This window comes from Macaca fascicularis, chromosome 8 (genome assembly GCF_037993035.2).
Source record: "Macaca fascicularis isolate 582-1 chromosome 8, T2T-MFA8v1.1".
NCBI classification, from domain to species: Eukaryota; Metazoa; Chordata; class Mammalia; order Primates; family Cercopithecidae; genus Macaca; species Macaca fascicularis.
Window position 1 is genome coordinate 12,936,011 of NC_088382.1, and position 25,509 is coordinate 12,961,519.

The 25,509-nt window shown below is 41.2% G+C and overlaps 1 protein-coding gene across 5 annotated transcripts in view; it reads left to right on the forward strand.

Moving 5' to 3' along the window:
• TRMT9B (tRNA methyltransferase 9B (putative)) overlaps positions 1–25,509 on the forward strand; it is a 78,809-nt gene that overhangs the window by 47,713 nt on the left and 5,587 nt on the right. For 2 of the 5 annotated variants that reach the window (XM_045397890.3, XM_045397889.3), the window contains exons 3-4: positions 14,579–14,733; positions 19,605–19,778. The exons of 1 other annotated variant lie outside the window; for it this stretch is intronic. In XM_045397890.3, the coding sequence (XP_045253825.2) occupies positions 14,580–14,733; positions 19,605–19,778 (328 nt within the window). In that variant the 5' untranslated portion in view covers position 14,579. Of the gene's footprint in view, positions 1–14,578; positions 14,734–19,604; positions 19,779–25,509 lie in introns of those variants that run through there. 2 more of the 5 variants (XM_015454459.4, XM_005562636.5) reach the window with 2 other exon arrangements.

A 25,509-nucleotide genomic window follows, 5' to 3' on the forward strand; every position in this document is an offset into this window, starting at 1 on the left:
TCTGTAGTTATCCATGAATCCTTTATGTAGGAGGAAGAAACTGTGCTAGACTTTGCAGACCAGAAGCTTTTGGCAGGAGGAAGTGATAGGAGAGCATTGCAGGTGAGAGAGAATAGACTGCTGGCTTCAGCAAAGACCTGAATAAGGTCCTGAGCAAGTCCCACTTGGGAAAAAGTGAGTAGATTTGTGTGGGTAGAGCTGAGAGCTTGAGGTACTGTAGTTGCAGGATATAAGACTGGAAAAGTGGACTGGGCCAGGTCAGGGAGGCTTTTCATGACAGACTGAGGAGTGCAGGTGCTATCCCGTAGGCAGTAGAGGTCCCCTGAAGGGCTTTCAAGAAGGAGTGAATATTATCCAATGGGTTGTATAGAAAAATTAACCCTGCACCGGCATGAAATACAGATTCTAACCAACTTTTCTTGAATTCATAGAAGAAAAATCATGAATTGTAGCCAGCAAACCAGAAATGGCACCTGTGATACGTGGTCTACGCAGTTACCTTTTACTATAGGAATGTGTTGTGTCTCCAGCCAAGTGGACATTAACAGAGAAGGTTGTGTTGCCAACTCCCATCATTATGAGTATATTAGAAGGGATAGATGTAGGCGGCGCAGAGACAGCGAGAGGAACAGACAGACCAGCTAGACTAGCTGAGATACTAGGGGATGGCAGTACAAACAGAAAGGCAGAAAGGGGGCAAAGGTGCCAGCACTGCAACAACTTTGATCTTCTAGGCTGGCATTCCAATAGCACATTGCCATCTCAGTAGATTCTTTTGCTCCAACAAGAGTCCCTTCAACCATTTGTGATGAGTCCCGTTGGCAACCCTAGTGGCCATGGTACCTCTCTTTCACTGTGGCCCCCACTGGGGTAGACGCTGTTGTTGTGAAGGAGCATTCAAGTTTGTAATACTTTAGTCCTTTTGCTATACACGTCAAAATGAACTAAAGCAAGGAGGAGGATGTGTTGGGAATGCCTAAGTAGCTGGCACAATAAAAGGAACCGCTGCAAACCAAACCTTAGGAAAGTTACAACTTGGGATGAGACATGAGGATCTTTGCTTCAGGGCTGAGCCATTATCAGTTCTGCTCCAACCTCTTGTCAATTTCCCAGGCCAGGGAGAATAACTGTCTGAGATTGCATCATGTACCCACCGCACTGCCACTGTCAGTGTGCCTGGCAGGCCCCAGTGATACTTGGAGTCTGAGAGAGGTGCAGTTCCCCAGAGGAACAGAGGATAAACAGAGGCTTTTAAAAGTATTTTAATCTCTAAAATGTCTGCGATTGCAAATAGTGGTCATATGTGCGTGGCCTCAGGCTTGGGAAGGGATCAGATATTCCCCAGAATCTTAGATCTCCAAAATTATTTTTCACTACTACCTCTGATGGACCCTCTGCTCTTTCAAACTAATGTCTTTTTTGGTTTTTAAAAAGATACTGATATTGACTAGAAGCTTTTTCATTTTTTAAGAAGACACTGATATTGACTAGAAGGTATTGACTATGCATTACCTTCATGCCTGCATGCCTCTAGCTCCGTGGATTAAGCATCTTTACTCTTTCTCCCTTTCCTTTCCTTCCTTCTGTAGCGGTCAGCTCTTCAAACACATCAAGTGCCCTGAAGTGACTTGATTTATACGCCTTACTTATGTTAGAATTCTCAAGTTTGCTACTTTCCCTGAAAAGCAGGCTAAGAGGACCTGAAAAGCACAGTGACTTGTCCACCTTTGGGGAACCCTGGAATTGATTCTTCTTGCAAGTGCAATTTAAATGACAAGAAACGAACATTTTCCTTTTTTTTTTTTTTTTTTTAATTTGAGATGGAGTTTCGCTCTTGTTGCCCAGGTTGGAGTGCAATAGAGCAATCTCAGCTCACTGCAACCTCCACCTTTCAGGTTCAAGCAATTCTCCTGCCTCAGCCTCCTGAATAGCTAGGATTACAGGCATGCACCACCATGCCTGGCTAATTTTTGTATTTTTAGTAGAGACAGGATTTCTCCATGTTGGTCAGGCTGGTCCCGAACTCCGAACCTCAGGTGATCTGCCCGCCTTGGCCTCCCAAAATGCTGGGATTACAGGCATGAGCCACCGCGCCTGGCTGAAACAAAAATTTTCAAATCTTGCCCACTCTTCTAGGCTGAGTTCCAAGGCGCAGTTCCCGACCTCTCAAGCATTCATTTGAAGATGTGTCAGCTTACACACACATAGGGCTCACTGAAAATTTCCCTTTTTAATAATTTCCTATTATTCTGGAAATGAACATAATATATTAAACTTCAAAGCAATACAACTCTAGACTTTCTAGAGCAAGAATTTTTAACCTTTGGCATTATTTTGGATTTTAGTTTCTTAACACAAAGGTTCAAGCAAGTTTCAGTTGCAGTTAGAAGTCGTCAAAATCTAATTTCCATTAGTGATACATGCGTAAAAAGTTATACGAGCAATTGATATTTGATTATATAAATCTAGTTTGAATGCTAATTGGAGTAGATATAAACAAATATATACAAAATTATATATTTTTACCTTTTCTACTCTTTATTCTTTATACACATTAAGTCATAGCTCTTAGCTCTTCGTCTGCTTTTCTTACTCCCCGTTTCTGGCTTTCTTTGTGCTAACATATATGAACCACATGATAATCATTCAGTACATATATTCATTCCCCCGTTTCTTCTCCTTTTACTTCCCCTGGTTTCTTTCTTCTTTTCCTTGTCATTCTATCTTGATTCTTTTCTTGATTTTTATTAAAAAAAACTTCATTGATACATATTTTTGTCTTCTTTGTGTTGTTTTTGTTCTAGGTTTGGTTTTTTTGGAGGGAACACTGATTCTTCTGTTAGTTGTGTGTGTTTCGGGAGATTCACCATCCAGATATCAATTAGGCCCCAAGTCATTGTTGTCTTAGGTTTTAAGGCTTATAAACACTATAACATCCTTCAGAAAGATTTTATTCTCTGCAGAATAAAAAGCTCAGCAGATTTTTCCAATAACTGCACATATAAAGAGCCACATAAACAGTAGACTGAATATTACAGATGATCCACATGGGAGTAATAAATGAGGACACTCTAGTTTGTCCATACATTCTTCATAAGGTACTGAAGTAACTGAGAATTGTCTTAACGAGTAACAGTAACAATGAAACAGCAAGGTAATTAGAGAATGAAGGTAAGTAGCAATAGCAACCACCTGCTGCTACAAGCGGAGGATCATGTAGCCTCCTTGCTGGACCTCTACACAGTTTTATGTTCCCATCTATTTATTGAGATCAGTAATCCTCATATATTATTATAGTTGTGCTACTTGGAAGCTGTGGCTGGCACAATTCATCCTTAATTTCACTTTGAGTTATTGAGTAAAGCTCTTCAATGTGTAATAAGATCACAAATATAAGGTAGGTAGAATGAATTTCCTTCCTCTCATCATCCTGATGAGTCACTTACCTGCTGCCCTAACTGAAACAACTTCTTTATTGAGAGCAAATGGACTCTATTCTTCGCTGGTTACTGGATAATCTGGCATTGGACATTACCTCATTTAAGTCACTTATTTCTTCAGTTAGATTTCTTCTGAGCTAAAACTCTCTCAGCAGTTTCTGTATATACTATGACATAATCTTATTGAATGGGGATACTGCTTTGACATTTCACCTCATCTCTGAACCCAGTGATCTCCAGTTTCTAGCTGCCCGGAAGGCACTGACTGGATGGCATTCATCTCTCAGGGGAATGGCAGAACATGGATGAGAGAGGATACTCTGCTCAGTTTCAAGTTCTAACATGGTTTAAAATAAAGGCAATTGCCTGAAAGCAAAAGGCAGTTTTAATAGAAATATACATGGACCAAAGTACATATATCATAAATGTACAAATAAATGAATGAATCTTTCATAACCTAAGCACCCTCATGTAACCAGAGCCCACATCAAGAAACATTACCAGCACCCCAGAACCACCTTCCGACCCCCAGTGCTCCCCGCCAGGTGCTACCCCAGGCAGCCTCTATCCCACTTCTAATGGCCCACATTTGTTTTATCTGTTTTTGCACTTTTTTTTTTTTTTTTTGTCTTTTTGAGATGGAGTCTCCAGTCTGCCCAGGCTGGAGTGCAGTGGCGTGATCTCGGCTCGCTGCAAGCTACGCCTCCCGGGTTCACACCGTTCTCCTGCCTCAGCCTCCTGAGTAGCTGGGATTACAGGTGCCTTCCACCACGCCCGGCTAATTTTTTGTATTTTTAGTAGACACGGGGTTTCACTGTGTTAGCCAGGATCGTCTCAATCCCCTAACCTCATGATCTGCCCGCCTCGACCTCCCAAAGTGCTGGGATTACATGTTTTTGTACTTTATTTTATTTTATTTTCTCTGATCTATCTATTGGCTCATGTTTTTGTACTTTCCATAAATGGAATCCTACAGTGTGTATTCTTTTGTGGACTTCCCTTTTAATATGATATTTATGGAATTTTTATCGTTTGGATATTTGTCCCCTCCAAATCTCATGTTAAAATGTGACCCCCAATGTTGGAGGTGGGGACCGTTGGGAGGTGTTTGGGTTATGGGGATGGATCCCTCACGAATGGCTTGGTGTCCTCCTTGTGGTAATGAGTGAGTTAATGCTCTATCGGTTCACATGAGAGCTGGTTGTTTAAAGGAGCCTGGCATCTCCTCCCCTCTCTCTTGCTCCCTCTCTGACCTTGTGACACACGTGCTCCTCAGTCACCTTCCACCATCAGTAACAGCTTCCTGAGGCCTCACCAGGATCCAAACACGTGCTGGTGCCATGCTTGTACAGCCCGCAGAACCGTGAACCAACTAAACCGCTTGTCCTTATAAATTACCGAGCCTCAGGTATTCCTTTACAGCAGTACAAAATGAACAGATATAGAGATTGATCCATATTGTTGCATATGGTTGAAAACTTTCATTATTTTAACTCTGGTAGCATTTCATTCTATGAATATACCACAATTTATTTGATCATTTCACTGATGATGGGCACATATGCAGTTTCCAGATTTGGGCTACTTTGAAGAGTGCTTCTTTGGATATTCTAGCATATGTCTTTAGGTGAATATAGGTGTCCATATCTTTTGGATATATGTATATACCTTTAAGAGTGGGGTTGCTGGGCCATAGGATATGCATATGTTTAGCTTTAGTTGTTACTGCCAGGCAGTTTTCCAAACAGATTGAAACAACTCACATTTCTTCCAGCAGTGTATTAGAATTCACCAATTCCATATTTCACCAACGCTTGATATTCCTTGTGTTTTTCATTTCAGCCATTCTTTTGTATAGGTGGTGGGATCCCATCGTGGGTTAAATTTGCAGTTCCCTGATACTAGTGAAGTTAAGCCCCTTTGTGTGTGTTTCCTGCGCATCTCCTGCCCATTGTGAAGTGTCTGTTAAAGTCTCTTGCCCATTTGTCGGTTGTGTTGTCTGTCTATCGCTTTTTTATTTGTAAGGAATTGTTTATATTCTGGATACTACTCTACTGTCAGCTGTATGTACTATGAATACCTCTTCACACTCTGGGGGTTGAATTTTCCCTCTCTTCATGGTGTGTTCATTTTAATATCGTCTACTTTATTTTTCCTTTTATGGTTAGCACTTTATATGACCCTTTGTAAGAAATTTTAACTTACTCCAAGGTCATGAAGACGTTCCGCATTTTCCTCTAAAAGCTTTATTGTTCTATATGATAGCAAGAGGTTTTAATTCATAACCGTATGTCAGTATTTGGAGACAGAACTGTTTTAAAGCCACGTGTGTTTTCCATTGAGCTCAAACATAGAGGACTCACTGCAGGGAAGAGTGTGGTACAGAAAGAAACTCAAGATAGAGGTAATGGAAGTTCCCGTCACAAACGAATGAGAAATCCTTTCTGATGACAGGGCTAAGTGCTTATAGCCTATCACCTCGGTCTCTGTGCTAACGTCTTAGGAGGAGCGGGTGTAATAAGCACCATCTTGAGGACATTCAGTCATAGCACCTCCTCCCTGGGGACAAGGAGCCACTCTTGGGGACAAAGCCTTCTCAGAGTTCACTAGATTTCTGTGGCTCAAGTACAGAGTCTCATCTCCTTGATGAGACAATCGAAAAACCTTTTCCCTGGAAGCCTTTTCAGTTCCTCGGAATATTTTTACTATTTGCATCTGGGTGCGAATATATTTGTAGCTTTCCAGTGATCATTAAGGAACTGGAAAAACTTGGGAAACCTTTTTATTTTTATTTGTCGACACATCAAATGCTCAAAGTTGCCTTTGAAATTGTTGTCGTTGGATATATATGTCAGTGTCCACCTCTCTATCCCTATTTCTTTGCCTAGAAACATGACATTAAGAAAGATTGTTCAGAGGCTGAGTGCAGTGGCTCACGCCTGTAATCCTGGCGCTTTGGGAGGCTAAGGTGGGTGGATCACAAGTTCAGGTGTTCAAGACCAGCCTGACCAACATGGTAAAACTCCGTCTATACAAAAATACAAAAATTAGCTGGACGTGGTGGCATGTGCCTGTAATCCCAGCTACTCAGGAGGCTGAGGCAGGAGAATCTCTTGAACCTGGGAGGTGGAGGTTGCAGTGAGCCAAGATTGCTCCACTACACTCCAGCCTGGGTGACAGAGCAAGACTCTGTCTCAAAGAAAAAAAAAAATAGGGAAAGAAAAAGAAAGATTGTTCAGGGTAGGGGAAGATGGGAGGGTTGATTTATTGTGGGAAGGATATGTTCATTATCTTGAGTATCTTGATGGTTTCACAGATACATACACACATACACACACATGTGTGTGTAAAAACATCAAATTATATTCTTTAAATATATGCAGTTTGTTATATGTCAGTTATACCTAAATAAAACTGTTAATATGATTTAAAAATGTAAAAGAAATAATTGTTTAATTGGCTAGAGTTCCATCATTCATGTATTCACTAAACGTATTTAGACCTATTACATTTAGGCCCAGTGCTAGATACTACGGGCTAACCAAAGATGTGTATGAAATCTTGTTTCTTCTTTAGAAGTTCAGAATCTAGTAGAAATACTTAAGCCATTATAATACTTTACAGCACGCGATATATTTCAAGTGCTGTGGAATTATGATTGTGGAGATTATGTTTCTTTGAGAAGGTAGAGAAGACTGTAGGTAGAAGTTGCCACTTGGTTCACAATATTAAGTTCAAAAAAGTAGGATTTAAAACTGTATCCAGTTTTCTCTCAATTTTTTAATAATATATATCTATGAGAAAGAAAACTTTTAATCTTTATGAAGAAAAAAGGGAGAACTTATATGGTAACAAGTTGTCATCTAATAAAAATTGATGTATACTTTTTACTTTTTCATGATCTAGATATTTTGCAGTTCATATGATGAACTGAGCTGTTTATTCCTTTTGGTAGGTGGGGTTAGAATACCCATGATGTCTCTCCCTCAAGAGTTCTGAGGGACCTAGGCTGATGCCTCCAGGACAAGGAACCTTTCCTTGCAGAGACAAGGGATAGGGAACTTGGCAAGCAACACACTGGGATCACATTTATGCTATAGCAAGTCACATAGGGTTTACCTGAATTCAAGTAGGTAGAAAAATGTTAGCCTAATCACATGCCCAGGGCAGGAAAACTAAACATTTGTGACTTCTCAATAGAACCCTGTTGCTAGAAGCAGGAATTGCCAATGTCCTTCTCTTTGTTTTTCTAGCCTTGGGAAACATGCCAGGCCACTCACTCTCCTGTTAGCTTTCTGTCACTTTCTCTCCTCTCTTCCATCCTCCAAGGAATAAATGCTAGAAATAGGCAGAGTTTGTGGGGCAAGGGAAGGAACAAAGATGATTCAATGTTTGAGGGGTCTGCTCTTCTGTGCCTACATCAGCTTCCCCCTGGCAAAGTTAGTTGTATCTTTGTCTACTCAGTTTCATTTGTGTTTTTGTCATCATATTTATGATTTCTTTTGATCATTAGCATTCAATTTTGGGGGTTTGATTTAAGGTTACATTGTAAGCTTTACAGGTTGCTTGAAAAGTAGCAATAAAGGTAAGATATTACAACACTGTGTGTCAGCATCACTGCACACTAGTTATTTAAAGTGTAAAATAATCATTTCAAAATGTTAATAAAAAAAGCAGTTTGCCTGCCTTTGGAAAGGTGTGGTTGTAGAAACAGAAATGAGTTCAAGTGAAGAATATTTTAGGGCTAGAACAGGGTATCCATTTGAGATTCAAAGTTAGGAAATGTGGTACCTCAGGATGCAAGGGTGGTACTCTAAAATGAACAGGTTTCTTGCGAGTTGAATGACCCTGAGACCCTGTCCAGAGCCTACATAGGGACTAGAACTAGAATATCGTCTACTAGACTTCCCCAGTCCTTCTGCCTTTCCCCCCGCCATGTTATGAAGCATCCCAAATTCTCATCGTGTTTTTTTGTTGCCTACAGCTACATTTATTTTGCAGAAAAATATTCTTTTGGTTCATCCATATGTGCATGGCTAAAAACGGACTCCCTAACACAGACTCCAAGTGATCACAACCAACCACTTGCGGTCATTTGACTGTTCAGGCCTTTTAGTTCAAATTCTCAAGACTGGGTCAGTCTCACCCATGGACTGGTTCCCTGTAGGTCTGGTTTTCAACCTGGGTCCACTCAGTGAGGCGGGGATCCCTGGAAAGAGGAGGCACAGGCTCAGAAGCAGTTTCTCTTGGATCGACAGCAATGAGCAACTCTGATGTGCATCCTTCTGACTTTCTAGTTAAAATGTTTACCGTCTCATACTTTCAGTCATTTTATAAACCATCTTAGAAGTTATGATTTGTAGATAACATACTTCACTAAAACTACATGAATGAAAAAGAATGCTCAGGAAAAATGCTTCCTTTGTTTGGGGGACATTCTTAAATTGCAAAACATTAAATTAGCATTTCCAAAGTGTCTTTCGCATATTATTTCCTAAAAACACAGAAGGTGTTTAAAGACAGAAAGAGTATGTTAGACCCAGTAATTCTGAGAAAAGATTTTTCAAAACTTGTAGTATGCTGGGGTGCATTTTGAATCTCAAAGGAGGGACACAATGTGAGGCTTTAAATACTGACTTTTTATGTGGATTATTTTATGAGTCTGCAATTTGACAGCACACAGATTAGGAATCCTGGCTAATCCAAACCCTTTATCCCTCGCTTCATCTGGAATCCTGTGCTCCTGTTTTAGTACTAGCTTAGTCACACTTTCAAACTCAAGGAATTTGTTTATATACATAAAATTCATGTGGAAAATAGTGTAGGAAATTTAAATCCACAACGTTTAAAATTTAAATCTGCAGTGTTTATAAAGTTAACTGGAAAGCATCAGAAAAACAAAATAGATTCATATTGCTTATACACTTAAAAATAACTCTTAGGTTACCTGATGATAGCAGAGGCCATAGAAAACTCAGGGCAAGATCTCAGGGGGTGCTGTTCAGATACTGCAAATTCTGAGCTTGAAATTGGAGTCATTTTGTAAACTGCATAGTGCAAGGAATCCAGTTTATGTTGGTTACCACTTAACATTTGCAAGTGCAGTAAAGAAAAACTTACTTGTTCTAGTGTTCTCTAAATTGTATTGCTTGATTGATTCCTTGAGGAAGGGGAAATGTAAATAGACTAAAATCTACTGAGATTTTGATTTAAATGAAAAGCACATAGTGTTTCTGTTTTTCTCTTGTGTGGGCAGTTCTAGCCAGCCATATGTTTACTTTGTAAATTTCAGTTGAAGGTGCAACATAAGCTGTTTCAATTTGGGTGGAAGTTTTGTCAGACCTCACAAATTAGATTTATATTCAGGAGTTTGCTAGAATTTTTTGCAGGGGCTGTGGGTTGGTTCATACTGATTAAAGACAACCTATTACATTTTAAGAGTAAATCCTGAATAGCTCTTCCTTGAAACAGAAGGAATGATGGAATTATATTATCATCATTTGTTGATACTTGTAGTAATAATTAGGGCAAGAATCATTGGTAGATGCTAAAACTGGCGGGTGAGCAAATAAGAAACAGTATTCGCATAGTCTGAAAGTCTCTCTCCATACAGGGAAGTAACTTGGCAGACACCATCTTACCCAAGTACTTCCCACTTCCCAGGACAGGGGTAGAGGTGTGGGGACAGAGGCTGTCCAGGGACGGTACCTTCTCTCTAGTTACACTCCCATCTGCCTACTTTGCAGGTGTCGGGTCCCCTCCCTTCCCCAGCTCCTCAGAGTGATCAGTCCCTCTGCTAACCAAAGCCAGTACTACCCTCTGTACTCAGAGCCAGATTCCATTCCCGTGATGTGTGTTTATTTGATCATTTGCTGAGGGTCTGCTGCGTCCTAAGTGCTGGGAACTCAGTATTAAATAGGACAAGTCTTTGTTCTCCAGAGTCTTCCAGCGGATTCTGCCAGAGAAAAATATCTTATCTGAATTCAACGATTACAGGACTCTGTGATCCCTATAGAGGTATGCATGGGATGCAATAGCTGATAGCCATCAGTAGGGCCAAATGGGTTATTAAATGATTGAAAATACTTTCCTACTGATTGGTAAAAGCCACAACCTGGGCCCCTGGCCACTTCCCTGGGCTAGCACTCACTCACATGCCAAAATAGAATAGAGTAATTACAGAGTTAAGCCCAAAATGGGACCTGCTCTCATGCTTTTCTTACTCCTTCCCTGTTGCCCTTATCCTGCCTGGAAGGTCAGGAAAGCCTTCCTAGAGGAGGCGATGCCTTTTCCAAGAGTGACTAGAATTTAGCCAGGTAAAGCATAGCATCTGTTCAGGCCCCTGGATGAGAAGGAACGTGTCACCGCTGAGAAACAATGGGTCATTGGGTATTAAGGCTAATGCTGAGGAAAGATGGTGAGAAATGACCCTTAAGAGGTCTGGTGAGGCTAGATCAGAAAGAGCCTTATGTGCCCGCCTAAGCCAGCTGAATCCAATGGGACAAGCTATAAAATGCCTCTGAAGAAGTCGAAGGTAAGAATTGAGGGGAGTGGCGTGGAGTAAGATGGCCAAATGGAAGGCTCCACTGATGGTGTGTCCTCCCTCCGCCACCCTCCCGACAAGGACCAAAGTTAACACCTATCTACACACAAAAAAGCACCTACATGAGAACCAAAAATCAGGAGAGCACTCACAGTGCCTGGTTTTGACTTCATATCACTAAAGGAAGCACTGAAGAGGGTGAGAAAGATGGTCTTGAATTGGTCATGCCATCCCTCCTCCAACCCCCTGGCAGCAGCCATGTGGCATGGAGAGAGAATCTGCGCTTACGGGAGGGAGAGCACTGCGTTTGTGAAACACTGTATCGAACTCAGTGCTGCCCTGTCACAGTAGAAGGCAAAACCATGGGGCTGAACTCAGCTGACACCTGCCCACAGAGGGAGCATTTAAACCAGCCCTAGCCAGAGGGGAATTGCAGATCCCAGCAGTCTGAACTTGAGTTCCTGCAGGCCTCACCACTGTAGGCTAAAGGGCTCTGGGATACTAAATAAACTCGAAAGGCAGTCTAGGCCACGGCTCCTAGGTGAGTCCTCCTGCTGAACTGGCCTCAGAGCCAGTGGACTAGGTGGGGAGGAGGGAAGGCCACCTATGGAGACACCAGCAAGGGCTGCTAAGAGAGTGCTTGCACCAACCCCTCCCGCTACCCAGGCTGCACAGCTCCTGGCTCCAAAAGAGAGCCCTTCCTTCTGCTTGAGGAGAGGAGAGGGAAGAGTAAAGAGGAGTTTGTCTGGTATCTTGGATACCAGCTCAGCTACAGTAAGATAGGGCCCACCAGAGTCCTGAGGCCCTCTTTCCAGGCTCTCCCTCCCAGATGACATTTCTAGACACTCCCTGGGCCAGAAGGCAACCTGCTGCCTTGAAGGGAAGGAGCTAGTCCTGGCAGGACCCATCACCTTCTGACTAAAGAGCCCTTGGGCCCTGCATAACCAGCAATGATAGCCAAGTAGTACTCTGTGGACCTGGGTGAGACTCTGAGCCTTGCTGGCTCTAGATGAGACTCAGCACATTCCCAGCTGTGGTGGCTGTGGGGCAAGACTCCTGCTTAAGAGAAGTGGAGGGACAAGGAAAGGGGACTTTGCCTTGCACCTTAGGTACCAGCTTGGCCACAGTGGGGAAGGGGTCTTTGGAAAGGGGAGGGAAGAGTGGGAAGGGCTGCATCTCGTGGCTGGAGTGCCAGCTCAGCCACAGTACAATAGAACACCAAGTAGACTTCTAAGGTTTTTGACTCCAGTCCCTGGCTCCCAGACAGCACCTCTAGACCTGCTCATGGCCTGGGGAACTGGCCACAGAGGTTACAGTGAGCTGAGATTGCGCCACTGCACTCCAGCCTGGGTGATAGAGTGAGACTCCATCTCAATAAAATAAAATAAAATAAAAAACAAAAAGGACAAAATATCTGAATAGACAATTTCACAAAAGAAGACATAAAAAATGGCAAACAGGTATATGAAAAAGTGCTGAACATCATTGATCATCAGAGAAATGCCAGTCAAAACTACAATGAAACATCATCTCACCCCAATTAAAATGGGCTTTCTCTGAAAGTCAGGCAATAAAAAATGCTGGTGAGGATGTGGAGAAAAGGGAACCCTTATTCACTATTAGTGGGAATGTAAATTAGTACAACCACTATGGAGAACAGTTTTGAGATTCTACAAAAAAACGAAAATAGAGCTACCTTCCGATCCAGCAATCCCACTCCTAGGTATATAACCAAAAGAAAGGAAATCAATATATCCAAGAGATACCCATGCTCCCATGTTTTATTACAGCACTATTCACAACAGCCAAGATTTGGAAGCAACCTAACTGTCCATCAACAGATGAATGGATAAAGAAAATGTGATGCTTATACACAATGGAGTTCTCAGCTTTAAAAAAAAAAAAAAAAAGAAATCTGGGCGAGGCGTGGTGGCTCACGCCTGTAATCCCAGCACTTTGGGAGGCCGAGGCAGGCGGATCACGACGTCAGGAGATGGAGACCAACCTGGCTAACACGGTGAAATCCCTTCTCTACTAAAAATACACAAAATTAGCCATGCATGGTGACATGCGCCTGTAGTACCAGCTACTTGGGAGGCTGAGGCAGGAGAATGGTGTGAACCCGGGAGGTGGAGGTTGCAGTGAGCTGAGATCATGCCACTACACTCCAGCCTGGGTGACAGAGCGAGACTCCACACACACACAAAAAAAATCCTGTCATTTGCAATAATATGGATGGAACTGGAGGTCATTATGTTAGCTGAAATCAGTCAGGCACAGAAAGACAGACTTCGTAAGTTCCCACTTATTTATGAGAGCTAGAAATTAAAATAATTGAACTCATGGATATAGAGAGTAGAAGGATGGTTACGAGAGGCTGCGAAGGGTAGTGGGGAGTGGGAGAGAAGTGGAGACGGTTAATGGGTACAAAAAATAGAGTAAGACCTAGTATTTGCTAGCACAACAAGGTGACTATAGTAAAAAAATAATTTATTTGTACATTTTTAAATGCCTAAAAAAGTATATTGGATTGTTTGTAACACAAAGGATAAATGCTCGAGATGATGGACACCCCATTCTCCCTGATGTGATTATTGAGCCTTGCATCCCTGTATCAAAACGTCTCATGTACTCCATAAATATATACACCTACTGTGTACCCACAAAAATTAAAAATAAATAAATGAGAAGCAACAAAATCAGTCCTATATTTTACAAAAATAATTATGACGTAATTGAACTTGGGAAAAGCAATTGAAGGGCAATATAACTGTTTGCCAGCTGTTGAAGTAATTCAGTAAAGAAATGGGCACCTATACTAAAATAAAAGCAGTAGTGATATAGAGACATGACTGGAACCCAAACGCTAAAAAGGTAGAATTAATAGGGCTTCGTTATTGGGTTGAAATGGTGAGCTACCTGTTATGAAATTTTGAAATCTATTTAGCATCAGATACAATGGTGTTATCCAAAGTAAACCGTTTAGTAAGAATTTTGGTTATGCTTCTAAAATTAAGAATTCATCTTGGCCGGGCGCGGTGGCTCACGCCTGTAATCCCAGCACTTTGGGAGGCCGAGGCGGGCAGATCACGAGGTCAAGATCAAGACCATCCTGGCTAACACGGTGAAACCCCGTCTCTACTAAAAATACAAAAAATTAGCCGGGTGTGTTGGCGGGCACCTGTAGCCCCAGCTACTCTGGAGGCTGAGGCAGGAGAATGGCTTGAACCTGGGAGGCGGAACTTTCAGTGAGCAGAGATCGTGCCACTGCACTCCAACCTGGGCGACAGAACAAGACTCCACTTCAAAAAAAAAAAAAAAAATTCATCTTGTCCAGCAACTTATTATATAATAATTAACTCATTTTCAAACCATTGTTTTCCTTAACATAGCAGGTAAAAACCGTGCATTTGCTAGTCTTTTGGCAACGATGGTTACAGTGAAGGTATTGTACTTTGCAGCTTATAAGAAAGTGTGTGAACAGCAAGACTTTTGCAGTTGTAGGTTCCAAAGTTTGGGAAATATGCATCCTCCTTCAGTCACCTATGGTGCATAGGCTGACCTGCATGCCTTGGGTTGGTCCTGTTTTCCCCAGGATGGATCATGAAGCCGCCCAGCTGGAGAAGCAGCATGTGCACAACGTGTACGAGAGCACAGCCCCTTACTTCAGTGACCTGCAGAGCAAAGCGTGGCCTCGTGTCCGCCAGTTCCTCCAAGAACAGAAGCCAGGCAGCATCATCGCAGACATAGGTAACCCACTGTTGGGCCATGCAGCATGAAATATCTTCCATTGAGCCTTTGCTTTTCAGATTCATTTTTTATTTTTGTTCTAATAAGAATCCTGAAATTGTACCCTTGGCATGCCAGTACCTAGAATATTCATTTTACAGCAGAAACTCAGACAGTCAAGTCAGCAGCAAGTAAAAAACTTTCTCAAACTCTGTTTTTTTTTTTTTTTTGAGATGGAGTTTCACTCTTGTCAGCCAGATTGGAGTGCAGTGGTGCAATCTCAGCTTGCTGCAAACTCCATCTCCTGGGTTCAACTGATTCTCCTGCCTCAGCCTCCCAATAGCTGTGATTACAGGTGCCCACCACCATGCCCAGCTGTTTTTTGTATTTTTAGTAGAAACGGGGTTTTGCCATGTTGGGCAGGCTGGTCTCGAACTCCTGACCTCAGGTGATCTATCTGTCTTGGCCTCCCAAAGTGCTGGGATTACAGGCATGAGCCACCATGTCTGGCCTCAAACTTTACATTTAGACAGTGACTTTTCAGGGCCTTTGTGTACATCCTCCACCAAAACGGACCTAACATTGATTGAATAAATTAGGATGGAAATGATGGCTTGTGAAACTGACCATTGTAAATTTAAAGACCTTCACATTTGCCAAATGTGTTCACTGCTGGTGGCTCACTTTGAGTGGTTCACATGCCTTCTATAGAATTGTGAGATTATGCAAGAGGTCCAGTAATGCCTTATGAATCTCATGGGTCCTTTCCCTTAATTATTCTGTAGGTGTTTCATTATAGGAGCATATCTTTAATTAGACAGTATTTTCATAATAGCTTATTTGTCTGGAGGACATTGGTTCAGCATCCTCCTAAATCAAGAACTGGTAAACCACAGCTTAGTAGATCTAGGACTAAGACTTAAGTTGTGGTTGGAATCTCATGCAAGGCCTGCCCACCTAAAACTGCATTCTAACAATTGCATGCTGACTGCACCCATGAGTCGTTAAGTCTGTAGTTGCAAAGTCTGTCTAGTTTGATATTCACTCTAAATACTGGTAAGAGAAACAGACATACTGGAACTTGTGACTTGCTGAAGATGGTATGAGTAATGTGGAATCTGGGGAAGGGGTGCAGGTCACATGGAAATTGGGAGTCTTTGAAAAATATCTCTACCATGTAATTTAAAAAATAATAAATCTAGTTTCAGAATGTGCAGTGAGTTTGGATCTATTACCACCTGTTAATGTAAGTAAGCCACGTACCGGGATCTTAAAATCAGTGGGGAAAAGGAACTATTAGGTAAATGGCTTTGGGATAACGACATATACAATCAGAGAGTTACTTTCTCACACCTTACATCAAAATAAATTCCAAATGAAGCAAAGATTTAAGTATAAGGAAATGCGCTCATTAAAGGACTAGATGACAACTAGATTGTTATTTAAAATATTTTCAGAGGCAAAATGCCTATGTGTGATACACATACAAAAAGAAATCATAAAAGAATATACAGTTCATTGCCATTATTCACAGTACTTACATTTCATATATGTATCATAAGCATTGAAATGGCAAATACTGAATCATTACTCATAGGGGAAATATTGGATTAGGCTCCTGTAAGCTTTGGGTCACAACTTTTTTTATCAATTTACCAATGTGTAAGCTTGTTGCATTTGTGCTTCTGTTTAAAGACACCTTGATTACTATGTATCATTATTTCATAAACATTAGGCTCATGGCCAACACACTATAACTCTTTCCTGAACAAAGCTTATCTAACACATATATTTTGTCCATCAGAGACATCCCAGCCTTCTTATGTTCAGGAACACTAGACGGCATTTCAGCCCCAGGCTTAGGCTCTTTGAAACAGCAAAATCACCAGTAAAAACTGTACAAATGGAGAAATCGTGGCCCTAAATAGATTATGGAAAGGACACACGATTACAGTATGGGAGCTGAAAAAAGGAGGTTGGGTATGTGGGTCTCAGGTGACTCAAATATTTTGCTGCACTGTGAGTATATAAGTCTGATAATGTCCATGCAGTGCTGTAGTATTGACATTGGGGTTACAAATAAATTTCAGCAGGTAGATTAACTGCAAATATGGAAGCTGTAATTGGTGAGGATTAACTGTATTGACGGATAACTTTGACCCTATAAAAATGGAAAAGTTCCACAAGACAAAAATGTAGACAGACATACAATTCAAGTCAAAAGACCAAAATCAAACTAAGTAAAAAGATCTGCAACATATGTCATAGAAATCTAGATAATTTTTTTTTTTTTTTTAATTTGAGACGGAGTCTCGCTCTGTCGCCCAGGCTGGAGTGAGTGGCGCGATCTCGGCTCACTGCAAGCTCCGCCTCCCGGGTTCCCGCCATTCTCCTGCCTCAGCCTCCCGAGTAGCTGGGACTACAGGCGTCCGCCACCTCGCCCGGCTAATTTTTTGTATTTTTAGTAGAGACGGGGTTTCATCCTGTTAGCCTGGATGGTCTCAAATCTCCTGACCTCGTGATCTGCCCGCCTCGGCCTCCCAAAGTGCTGGGATTACAGGCGTGAGCCACTGCGCCCGGCTGATAAAAAAGCATTCTTCAATGTCACTGTAAAAAAAAAGATCAGCATCCTGTCATTTGCGACAACACGGAGGAACCTGGAAGATATTATGCTATGTGAAATAAGCCAGGCACAGAAAGACAAATACCCCGTAATCTCACTTATATGTGGGATCTAAAACAGTGGGACTCATAGAAGGAGAGATTAAAATGGTGGTTACCTGGGGCTGGGGTGTCAAAGCAGGTGTGGTAGGTGTAGGAAATGGCAAGATGTTGGTTAAAATGTTCAGAGTATCAAACAGAAGGAATAAGTTCAAAAGAAAAAAAAGGAAAAATACCATCAAGTCACAAGAAAAATAGTTAAAGGATGAGAACAAGTGGTTCAAAATGTGTAAAAGTATTTTAATAGGTAACCCACCGATATGGTTCAGCAACAAAGCACAAAAGAATGCGTAGTGTAAAATCTTCTCCCATCCCGGTCACTGGCACCAAGCAACCCACACCAGAGGCCTCTGATGCTATTAGCTTCTTGCATGATCTTTTTGAGACGTTTTATGTAAATATAAGCGTATTTGTGCCTGTGAGTGTGTGATGGGTAGTTTCCCTTTTTTTGGTTACACTAATGGTAGTATACTATTAATTATACTCCTAGCTTTTGTTATACTTTTAATATATTGAGGAAATCATTCCATATTTATTTTTTTATAGAGCTACCCAGTATTAAAAGCTGCCTAGCACTCTGTGCTAATAATGCCATATTAACATTTAATATATGTCGTTTGCTGTATTTTGCCACTACAAATTACACTACAAATAGGCCGGGAGCGGTATCTCACACCTGTAATCCTAGCACTTTGGGAGGCGAGGCGGGCAGATCACTCAGCTCAGGACTTCGAGACCAACCTGGACAACATAGTGAAACTCCATCTCTACAAAAAATACAACAACAGTAAAAAAAAAGATTGGCTGGGCATGGTGGCACATGCCTGTAGTCTCAGCTACTTGGGAGGCTGAGGTAGGAGGACCGCTTGAGTCTGGGAGGCAGAGGTTGCAGTGTCCTGATGTATTTCAGAAGCAGCAAGCTAATCATCTTTGAATAGTGATAGATATTTTTTCAGGTAGAAAAATTGTATAGGTAATGTCAATAGGTACAAATATAGGCTCTAATGGTTTCTTTTAATATTTCTGGAAAGGAATTAGATTATATATCTGTGATAGAATATAATATAAAGTATTCGATTGTAGAAGGCTTTGTTTCAAGGTGGTTATTCATTCATGTTATTACCTTCTTCAACCATAACATCAGTAAGACCTCAATGATCTAAACCTTTGGGCTTTGTAAATCCTGAATTATTTAGGTCTTTTCCACTGGAAAGTGAATATCAAAAATTGTCTATTTAAGAAAAAAAAAGTAGTTTTTATAATCTAAGTTGTATACTGGGCCCATAGAGATCATTTTAAATGTAGCAATGAATAGAGATTGGATAAAAACAATGTTAAAAATGCTTTTCTAATTCAAGTTCAAATTTTTAAAAGTTGAAAGGCATGTTTTAGTGTATAAATAATTGAAAAGTTGTTGACAGTTTGTTTTGCAGTCAGCAAGTGGTAAGAATCTTTGGAGGGACAACAGGAGAATAAAGGCCGTAACATGCGTGTATATACAATGAAATATGGATGTGAGCTTAGAGGCTGCACACGGTCTCTGGGGTACTAGAACTACCTTTCTTGCCATGGATCAGCTAACGTGCCTTGGTTGCACTAGTGTACTGAGCCCTGTGGACATTACCTCATTAAATATTCAATAAATGTTATTTTTTTCCTATGGCCTTTCTCTCTTCTATATGAGAATATGTAAGTATTCGCTGAAGACTTTTATTTTTGTGAATATCTTCACACCATGTTGTATTCTGTCTTGGTTCGTTAAAAAAAAAAAAAAAAAAAAAAGTTGGCCTGGCGCAGTGGCTCAAGCCTGTAATCCCAGCACTTTGGGAGGCCGAGGCAGGTGGATCTCCTGATGTCAGGAGTTCAAGACCAACCTAACCAACATGGAGAAACCCGTCTCCATGAAAAATACAAAATTAGCAAGGCACAGTGGCACACGCCTATGATCCCACGTACTCGGGAGGCTGAGGCAAGAGAATTGCTTGAACCCGGGAGGCAAAGGTTGCAGTGAGCCAAGATCGCGCCACTGTACTCCAACCTGGGTGACTGAGCGAGACTTTGTCTCAAAAAATTAAAAAAAAAAAGTTAATTATATTTCTTGTTATGAGACAAATGAACTATTTCACACTTTCCATTGAGGACAGCATGTAATGCAGGTTTTTCTCTTATAGGTTGTGGGACTGGAAAGTATCTTAAAGTGAACAGCCAGGTACATACCGTGGGCTGTGACTACTGTGGGCCACTGGTAGAGATTGCCCGGGATAGAGGATGTGAAGCCATGGTATGTGACAACCTTAATCTCCCCTTTAGGGATGAGGGCTTCGATGCCGTCATCTCCATAGGAGGTAAGGCAGCCGATCACACATTCACCCTTTGCCATGAGAATAATTGACATGGTTTAGTCTGTTCTCATGACTCACCATCTGTTCTGTGTAGAAATGTCAATGTAATTTATTTTCTCTAATTTAAAATAATTGTTTCAACTACTTGAGTGATTTGACTCAACTCCAAAATGTATTTATGGCACATATGATTGTTTTAACTATTTAAACCTTCAAATTGTCATTGCAGTTTTTTTATGATTCATTCCAATTTCTTTTATTTATGAGTAAGAAAGGATAAAAGGAATCTTACTCATTGAAAACAGCACTTCATTATATTTAAATGAAGCCAGATTCATGCAAAGCAAAGTAGATTTTTAGAAGTTATGTTACCATTTTTTAGGCCAAAATAGTGGCCTTTGATAGCAGAGAATTCTAGGGCTCACACACCAAATGTCACCTGGACCAATCTGCCACTCACGGGCAGTCAGGTTCAGGGAGAAGGTATGTCCCATCTGGTCTTGGATGGCATTGTTTTTATAATGCCACTCTGCTCATATACTGCCGGAGATTGTTCATGAGTCTAGGGAATGTGTTTTGCATATCTTCCCAAAGGGTGTGACCAGAAAACACACATGCCAAAAAATGGGGAAAAAAAAATCCATGCATGAAATACACGCAGGTAAAGAATACATGACACCTGCCATGTTTAAATATACAGGGAAACTTGATATTTAAAGGAATCCTATGACAAGGTTTTTTTGTTTGTTTTGCAATGGAAAAATCTTTTGCAAAGCAAATTACTTGTCCCAATACACTCTTAAAAATTAACCTATTTGGCTGGGTGCGGTGGCTCACGCCTGTAATCCCAGCCCTTTGGGAGGCCAAGGTGGGTGGATCAAGAGGTCAGGAGATTGAGACCAGCCTGGCCAACATGGTGAAATCCCATCTCTACTAAAAATACAAAAATTAGCTGGGCATAGTGCCAGCGCCTATAGTCCCAGCTACTCAGGAGGCTGAGGCAGGTAGTCCCAGCTACTCAGGAGGCTGAGGCAGGAGAATCGCTTGAACTGGGAAGGCAGAGGTTGCAGTGAGCTGAGATCGTGCCACTGTACTCCAGCCTGGGTGACAGAGTGAAACTCCATCTCAAAAAAAAAAAAAAAAAAAAATCAACCTATTTGAGTAACAAGTTTTACCCAAGAAAGATGATCTTTTGTAAAATGGAGTTATTCAGGACAAAAATGCAGAATAAGATGATTTGCTCTTTTTCCTAAAATACATGAAAGATTGATTAATCCAACATTAGGTGGGGACTGTTTCTTCGTATGGTGAGGGGAGGCTGCCTAGAAGCCATAACCTTGGAACTAGTAAGGACTGGCAAGAGATGGTTGCCATGGAAACTTGCTCTCTGATAGCCTCGTTTGCAGTTGAAACTGTTAGATCCATTTTGGTTGTAAGCATAAAGAAGATTGTCTTAGCCTTTGCAGACTGCTATAACAAAATACCATAGACTTGACTTAAACAACAGACATTTATTTCTCACAGTTCTGGAGGCTGCACATCTGAGATCAGGGTGCCAGCAGGGTAAGGTTCTGGTAGGGACCCTCCTACCAGCTTGCAGATGGCTTAATTATTGCTGTATCATCACGTGGAATGTAGCGGGAGACTGGAAGGAGAAGAAGAGAAAGAGAGAGAGAGAGCGCGCGCAAGCTCTCTGGTCTCTCTTATAAGACCATTAATCCCATCATGGGGGCCCACTCTCATGACTTTGTCTAAAATTCCTAAAGTTCTGATCTCCTAATACGTTCACTCTCAGGGTTAGGACTTCGACATATGAGTCTTGGGGGCCACAAGCATTCAGTCTATAACCAGGAGAAAACCTTGTTGAATTAAGCAACACTATACAATGCTTTGAATCTTTAGTGGAAAAAGGTTTTGGTTTGATCATTCCACTTAACTAGAAATTGGAGAAAGGTCAAAGAAATGGGCCAGGCGCGGTGACTCACACCTGTAATCCCAGCACTTTGGGAGGTCGAGGCGGGTGGATCACGAGGTCAGGAGTTCAAGACCAGCCTGGTCAAGATGGTGAAACCCCGTCTTTACTAAAAATACAAAAATTAGCTGGACGTGGTGGCAGGTGCTTGTAATCCAACAACTTGTGAGGCTGAGGCAGGGAATTGCTTGAACCCGGAACGCAGAGGTTGCAGTGAGCCGAAATCTCGCCACTGCACTCCAGCCTAAGCAACAGCGTGAGACTCCATCTCCAAAAATAAAATAAAATAAAATAAAATAAAATAAAAATTAAATTAAATTAAATTAAAAAGTCAGATAAATGTGTGGACTCTGCTTTTCTTTTGTCTACACTCATTTTACTTTTTTTCCTTTTAACTATTTAAACCTTCAAATTGTTATTGGATTTTTTAATGATTCAAGAGTTTTTTATTTTTTTGAAACAAGGTCTTACTTTATCACCCAGGCTGGAGTGCTGTGGCAGCCTTGACCTCCTGGGCTCAGGTTATCCTCCTGTCTCAGCCTCCCAAGTAGCTGGGACTACAGGCACACACCACCATGCCTGGCTAATTGTTTTGAATATTTTTGTAGAGATGGGGTTGCCATATTGTCCAGGCTGGTCTTGAACTCCCGGGCTCAACCAATCCACCTGCCTTGGCCTCCCAAAGCATTGTGATTACAGGCATGAGCCACCATGCTCAGGCTAAATTCATTTTAGTCTGCAAAGCCACCTACATCCAGACCATGCCATGGAGCCACTGGTGAAGGAAGGGGATATAGACCAGCTTTCTTATGCTTAGGAAATGCTCCATGCATATCTGGCTCCATCCTTCTCTATTTTCAGTTTACATCTCATGCCTTGCCCTCAGAGAAAATGGAGTACACCTAGTTACCATCTTCGAATTTAAAATGCTTCCTTGAGTGGAAAAACAGCACACGTTTGTATGATCTGTAACTATGAATTAATGTGATGTGGTTATTTTCAGTTAGATTTCACATTTAGAACTATATTACAGCAGCCAGGCATGGTGACAGGCACCTGTAGTCCCAGCTACTTTGAGAGGCTGGGGTGAGAGGATCGTTTGAGCCCAGGAGTTTTTGTCCAGCCTGGGCAACGTAGTGAGACCCTGTCCCTAAAAAACACACACACACACACACACACACACACACACAACATATATAAATATAAAAGGTAAAATATATATGTGTGAGTGTGCATATATGACTGTATGAGACATAAGAGAGAGAGTCTACTGAAATTCTCCTATTACATATATAGGGACCTATATTATAAGAAATATATATAAATAAATATATAAATATGAATAATATATACAGGAAAGTATAGTATGAGAAATTTCAATAGACTGTCTCTCGTATGTCCCTATATATTTACTTCTCTATTTAAAATTCTATATGTTGGCACTTCCTGTTTAACAGGAAGAAATATATATGTATATATATGTTTGCTTTTCCATATCTTTTAATAATGATAATGTGAGCTAAGCATCATACCTAGTTATGCCTTCATTTACTGGTGGATTAGAAAAAGAAGCATCGTTTTACTTACCTTTGGAATAGTCTGATAAACATCCTAGGGAAATGTGGTGGCGTATTAACATAGCAGCAATCAACGATGCCTTTCAGGCTAGTGCTTCTCAACTGGGGGTTATGTTGCGCCTTCCCCCTTTCCCCAGGAGACATGGGCAATGTCTGGAGACATTTTTAATTGTCACAACTGGATGTGTGTATGTGTAATGTCATCTAGTACATGGGCTCCCACAATAAAGAATTATCCACTTTGGGAGGCTGAGGAGGGTGGATCACGAGGTCAGGAGTTCAAGACCAGCCTGGCCAATATGGTGAAACCCATCTCTACTAAAAGTACAAAATTAGCCGAGCATGGTGGCGCATGCCTGTAGTCTCAGCTACTTGAGAGGTTGAGGCAGGAGAATTGTTTGAACCCGGGAGGTGGAGGTTGCATTGAGCCAAGTCATACCACTGCACTCCGGCCTGGGTGGCAGAGCAAGACTCTGTCTCAAAAAACAAAAACAAAAACAAAAACAAAAAAATGAATCATCTAGCCCAAAATGTCAATAATACTGATGTTTAAAAAAAGCCTGCTTTACGCTAAACCTGCAGATTCTGAATGCTGAAGGTTAGAGAAGCGAGGCATGTACACTTGAAAAGTTAAATGTAAACAAATGATAAAATATCAAGATGGAACAAGACATTAAAGGAGATCGTGTGTAACTTCTCATCTGAATCTGAAATCCAGTAATTGAATTCAACCTACCTACTGTCTGGGCTCTCAGCAGGAAAATACTGCTTTAGGATACATATATTGAGTACTACTTTTGCCTTTAAGTTGTAATTATGATTTTTTTAAACAAAAGGACTTTAAAAAATTCAACATAGTTTCCAGACATTGATATTTCAGGTAAATATATTCTCACTTCCCATTTTTGATACATTTACAATGTTTCTTAATAGAACATGCATGTGTATGCATGTCTAATGCATTTAACATGTAAAGAAGTAATCATTTGTAGGATTTTTGTTTTTTTCTTTTTTTTTGAGACAGGGTCGTATTCTGTCACCCAGGTTGGAGTACAGTGGCGTGATCTTGGCTCACTTCAACATCTGCCTCCTGGGTTCTAGTGATCCTCTCACATCAGCTTCCTGAGGAGCTTGGACCACAGACACACACCACCACACCCAGCTAATCTTTTTTTTTGGTAGAGATGGGGTTTCACTATGTTGCCCAGGATGGTCTTGAACTCCTGAGCTCAAGTGATCCGCCCACCTCAGCCCCTCAAAGTGCTGGAATTACAGGTGTGAGCCACCATCCCAGCCAGCTATTTTTTTCTTAAGAACATTTGGTTTAAAGGCTGTTACTTATTACACTTTAAATATAAAACATAATATAAAAGACTGATATTCCTGGGTGAAATTACAGTATTACATCTGATTGGAAAGGAATTGTCACTCAGGCATTAATAAACGAATAAATAAGGACTTTCTGTTTAAAAAAACAACTTGGCCAGGCATGGTGGCTCATGCCTGTAATCCCAGCACTTTGGGAGGCTGAGGTGGGAGGATGGCTTGAGCTCAGGAGTTCGATACCAGCCTGGGCAACACAGCGAAACCCCATCTCTACAAAAATTACAAAAATTAGCTGGGTGTGGTGGTATACACCTGTGGTCCCAGCTACTCAGGACGCTGAGAGAGGAAAATCAACTGAACTCAGCAGGCAGAGGCTGCAGCCAGCTGAGATGGAGCCACTACATCCTGGGTGACAGAGCAAGACCCTGTCTCAAAACAAAAATGAAAACAAAGAAAAAAACCTACTTTGAAGCCCAATAAAATTCTGAATGTTGATGTACGAGTCTACTGAAGAGACCATTTTATTAAAATAGTCCCATTTTAATGGTTTTTTTTTTTTTTGGTCTTATACCACCCCCCAAAAAATACAGTCAATTATCATTATCTACAGTAGTAATGTTCTATAAAGTCTCTGTGAACACTGAATTAATCAATTCAGTGGAATATAGAATCCCAAGAGGCATACAGGATTGAGTTTCTGTGAGCCTCTGGTCACAACATTTTTGTCAGCTGAACAATATATTGCCTTGTTTTATGTGTGTTTCTGTTTAAAGACAGTTTATTTGATCTTAGGCTCATGCCAACAGCACTGCAACTCAGGCCTGAATGAAGTTATCTAACTCATATATTTTCTTCGTAA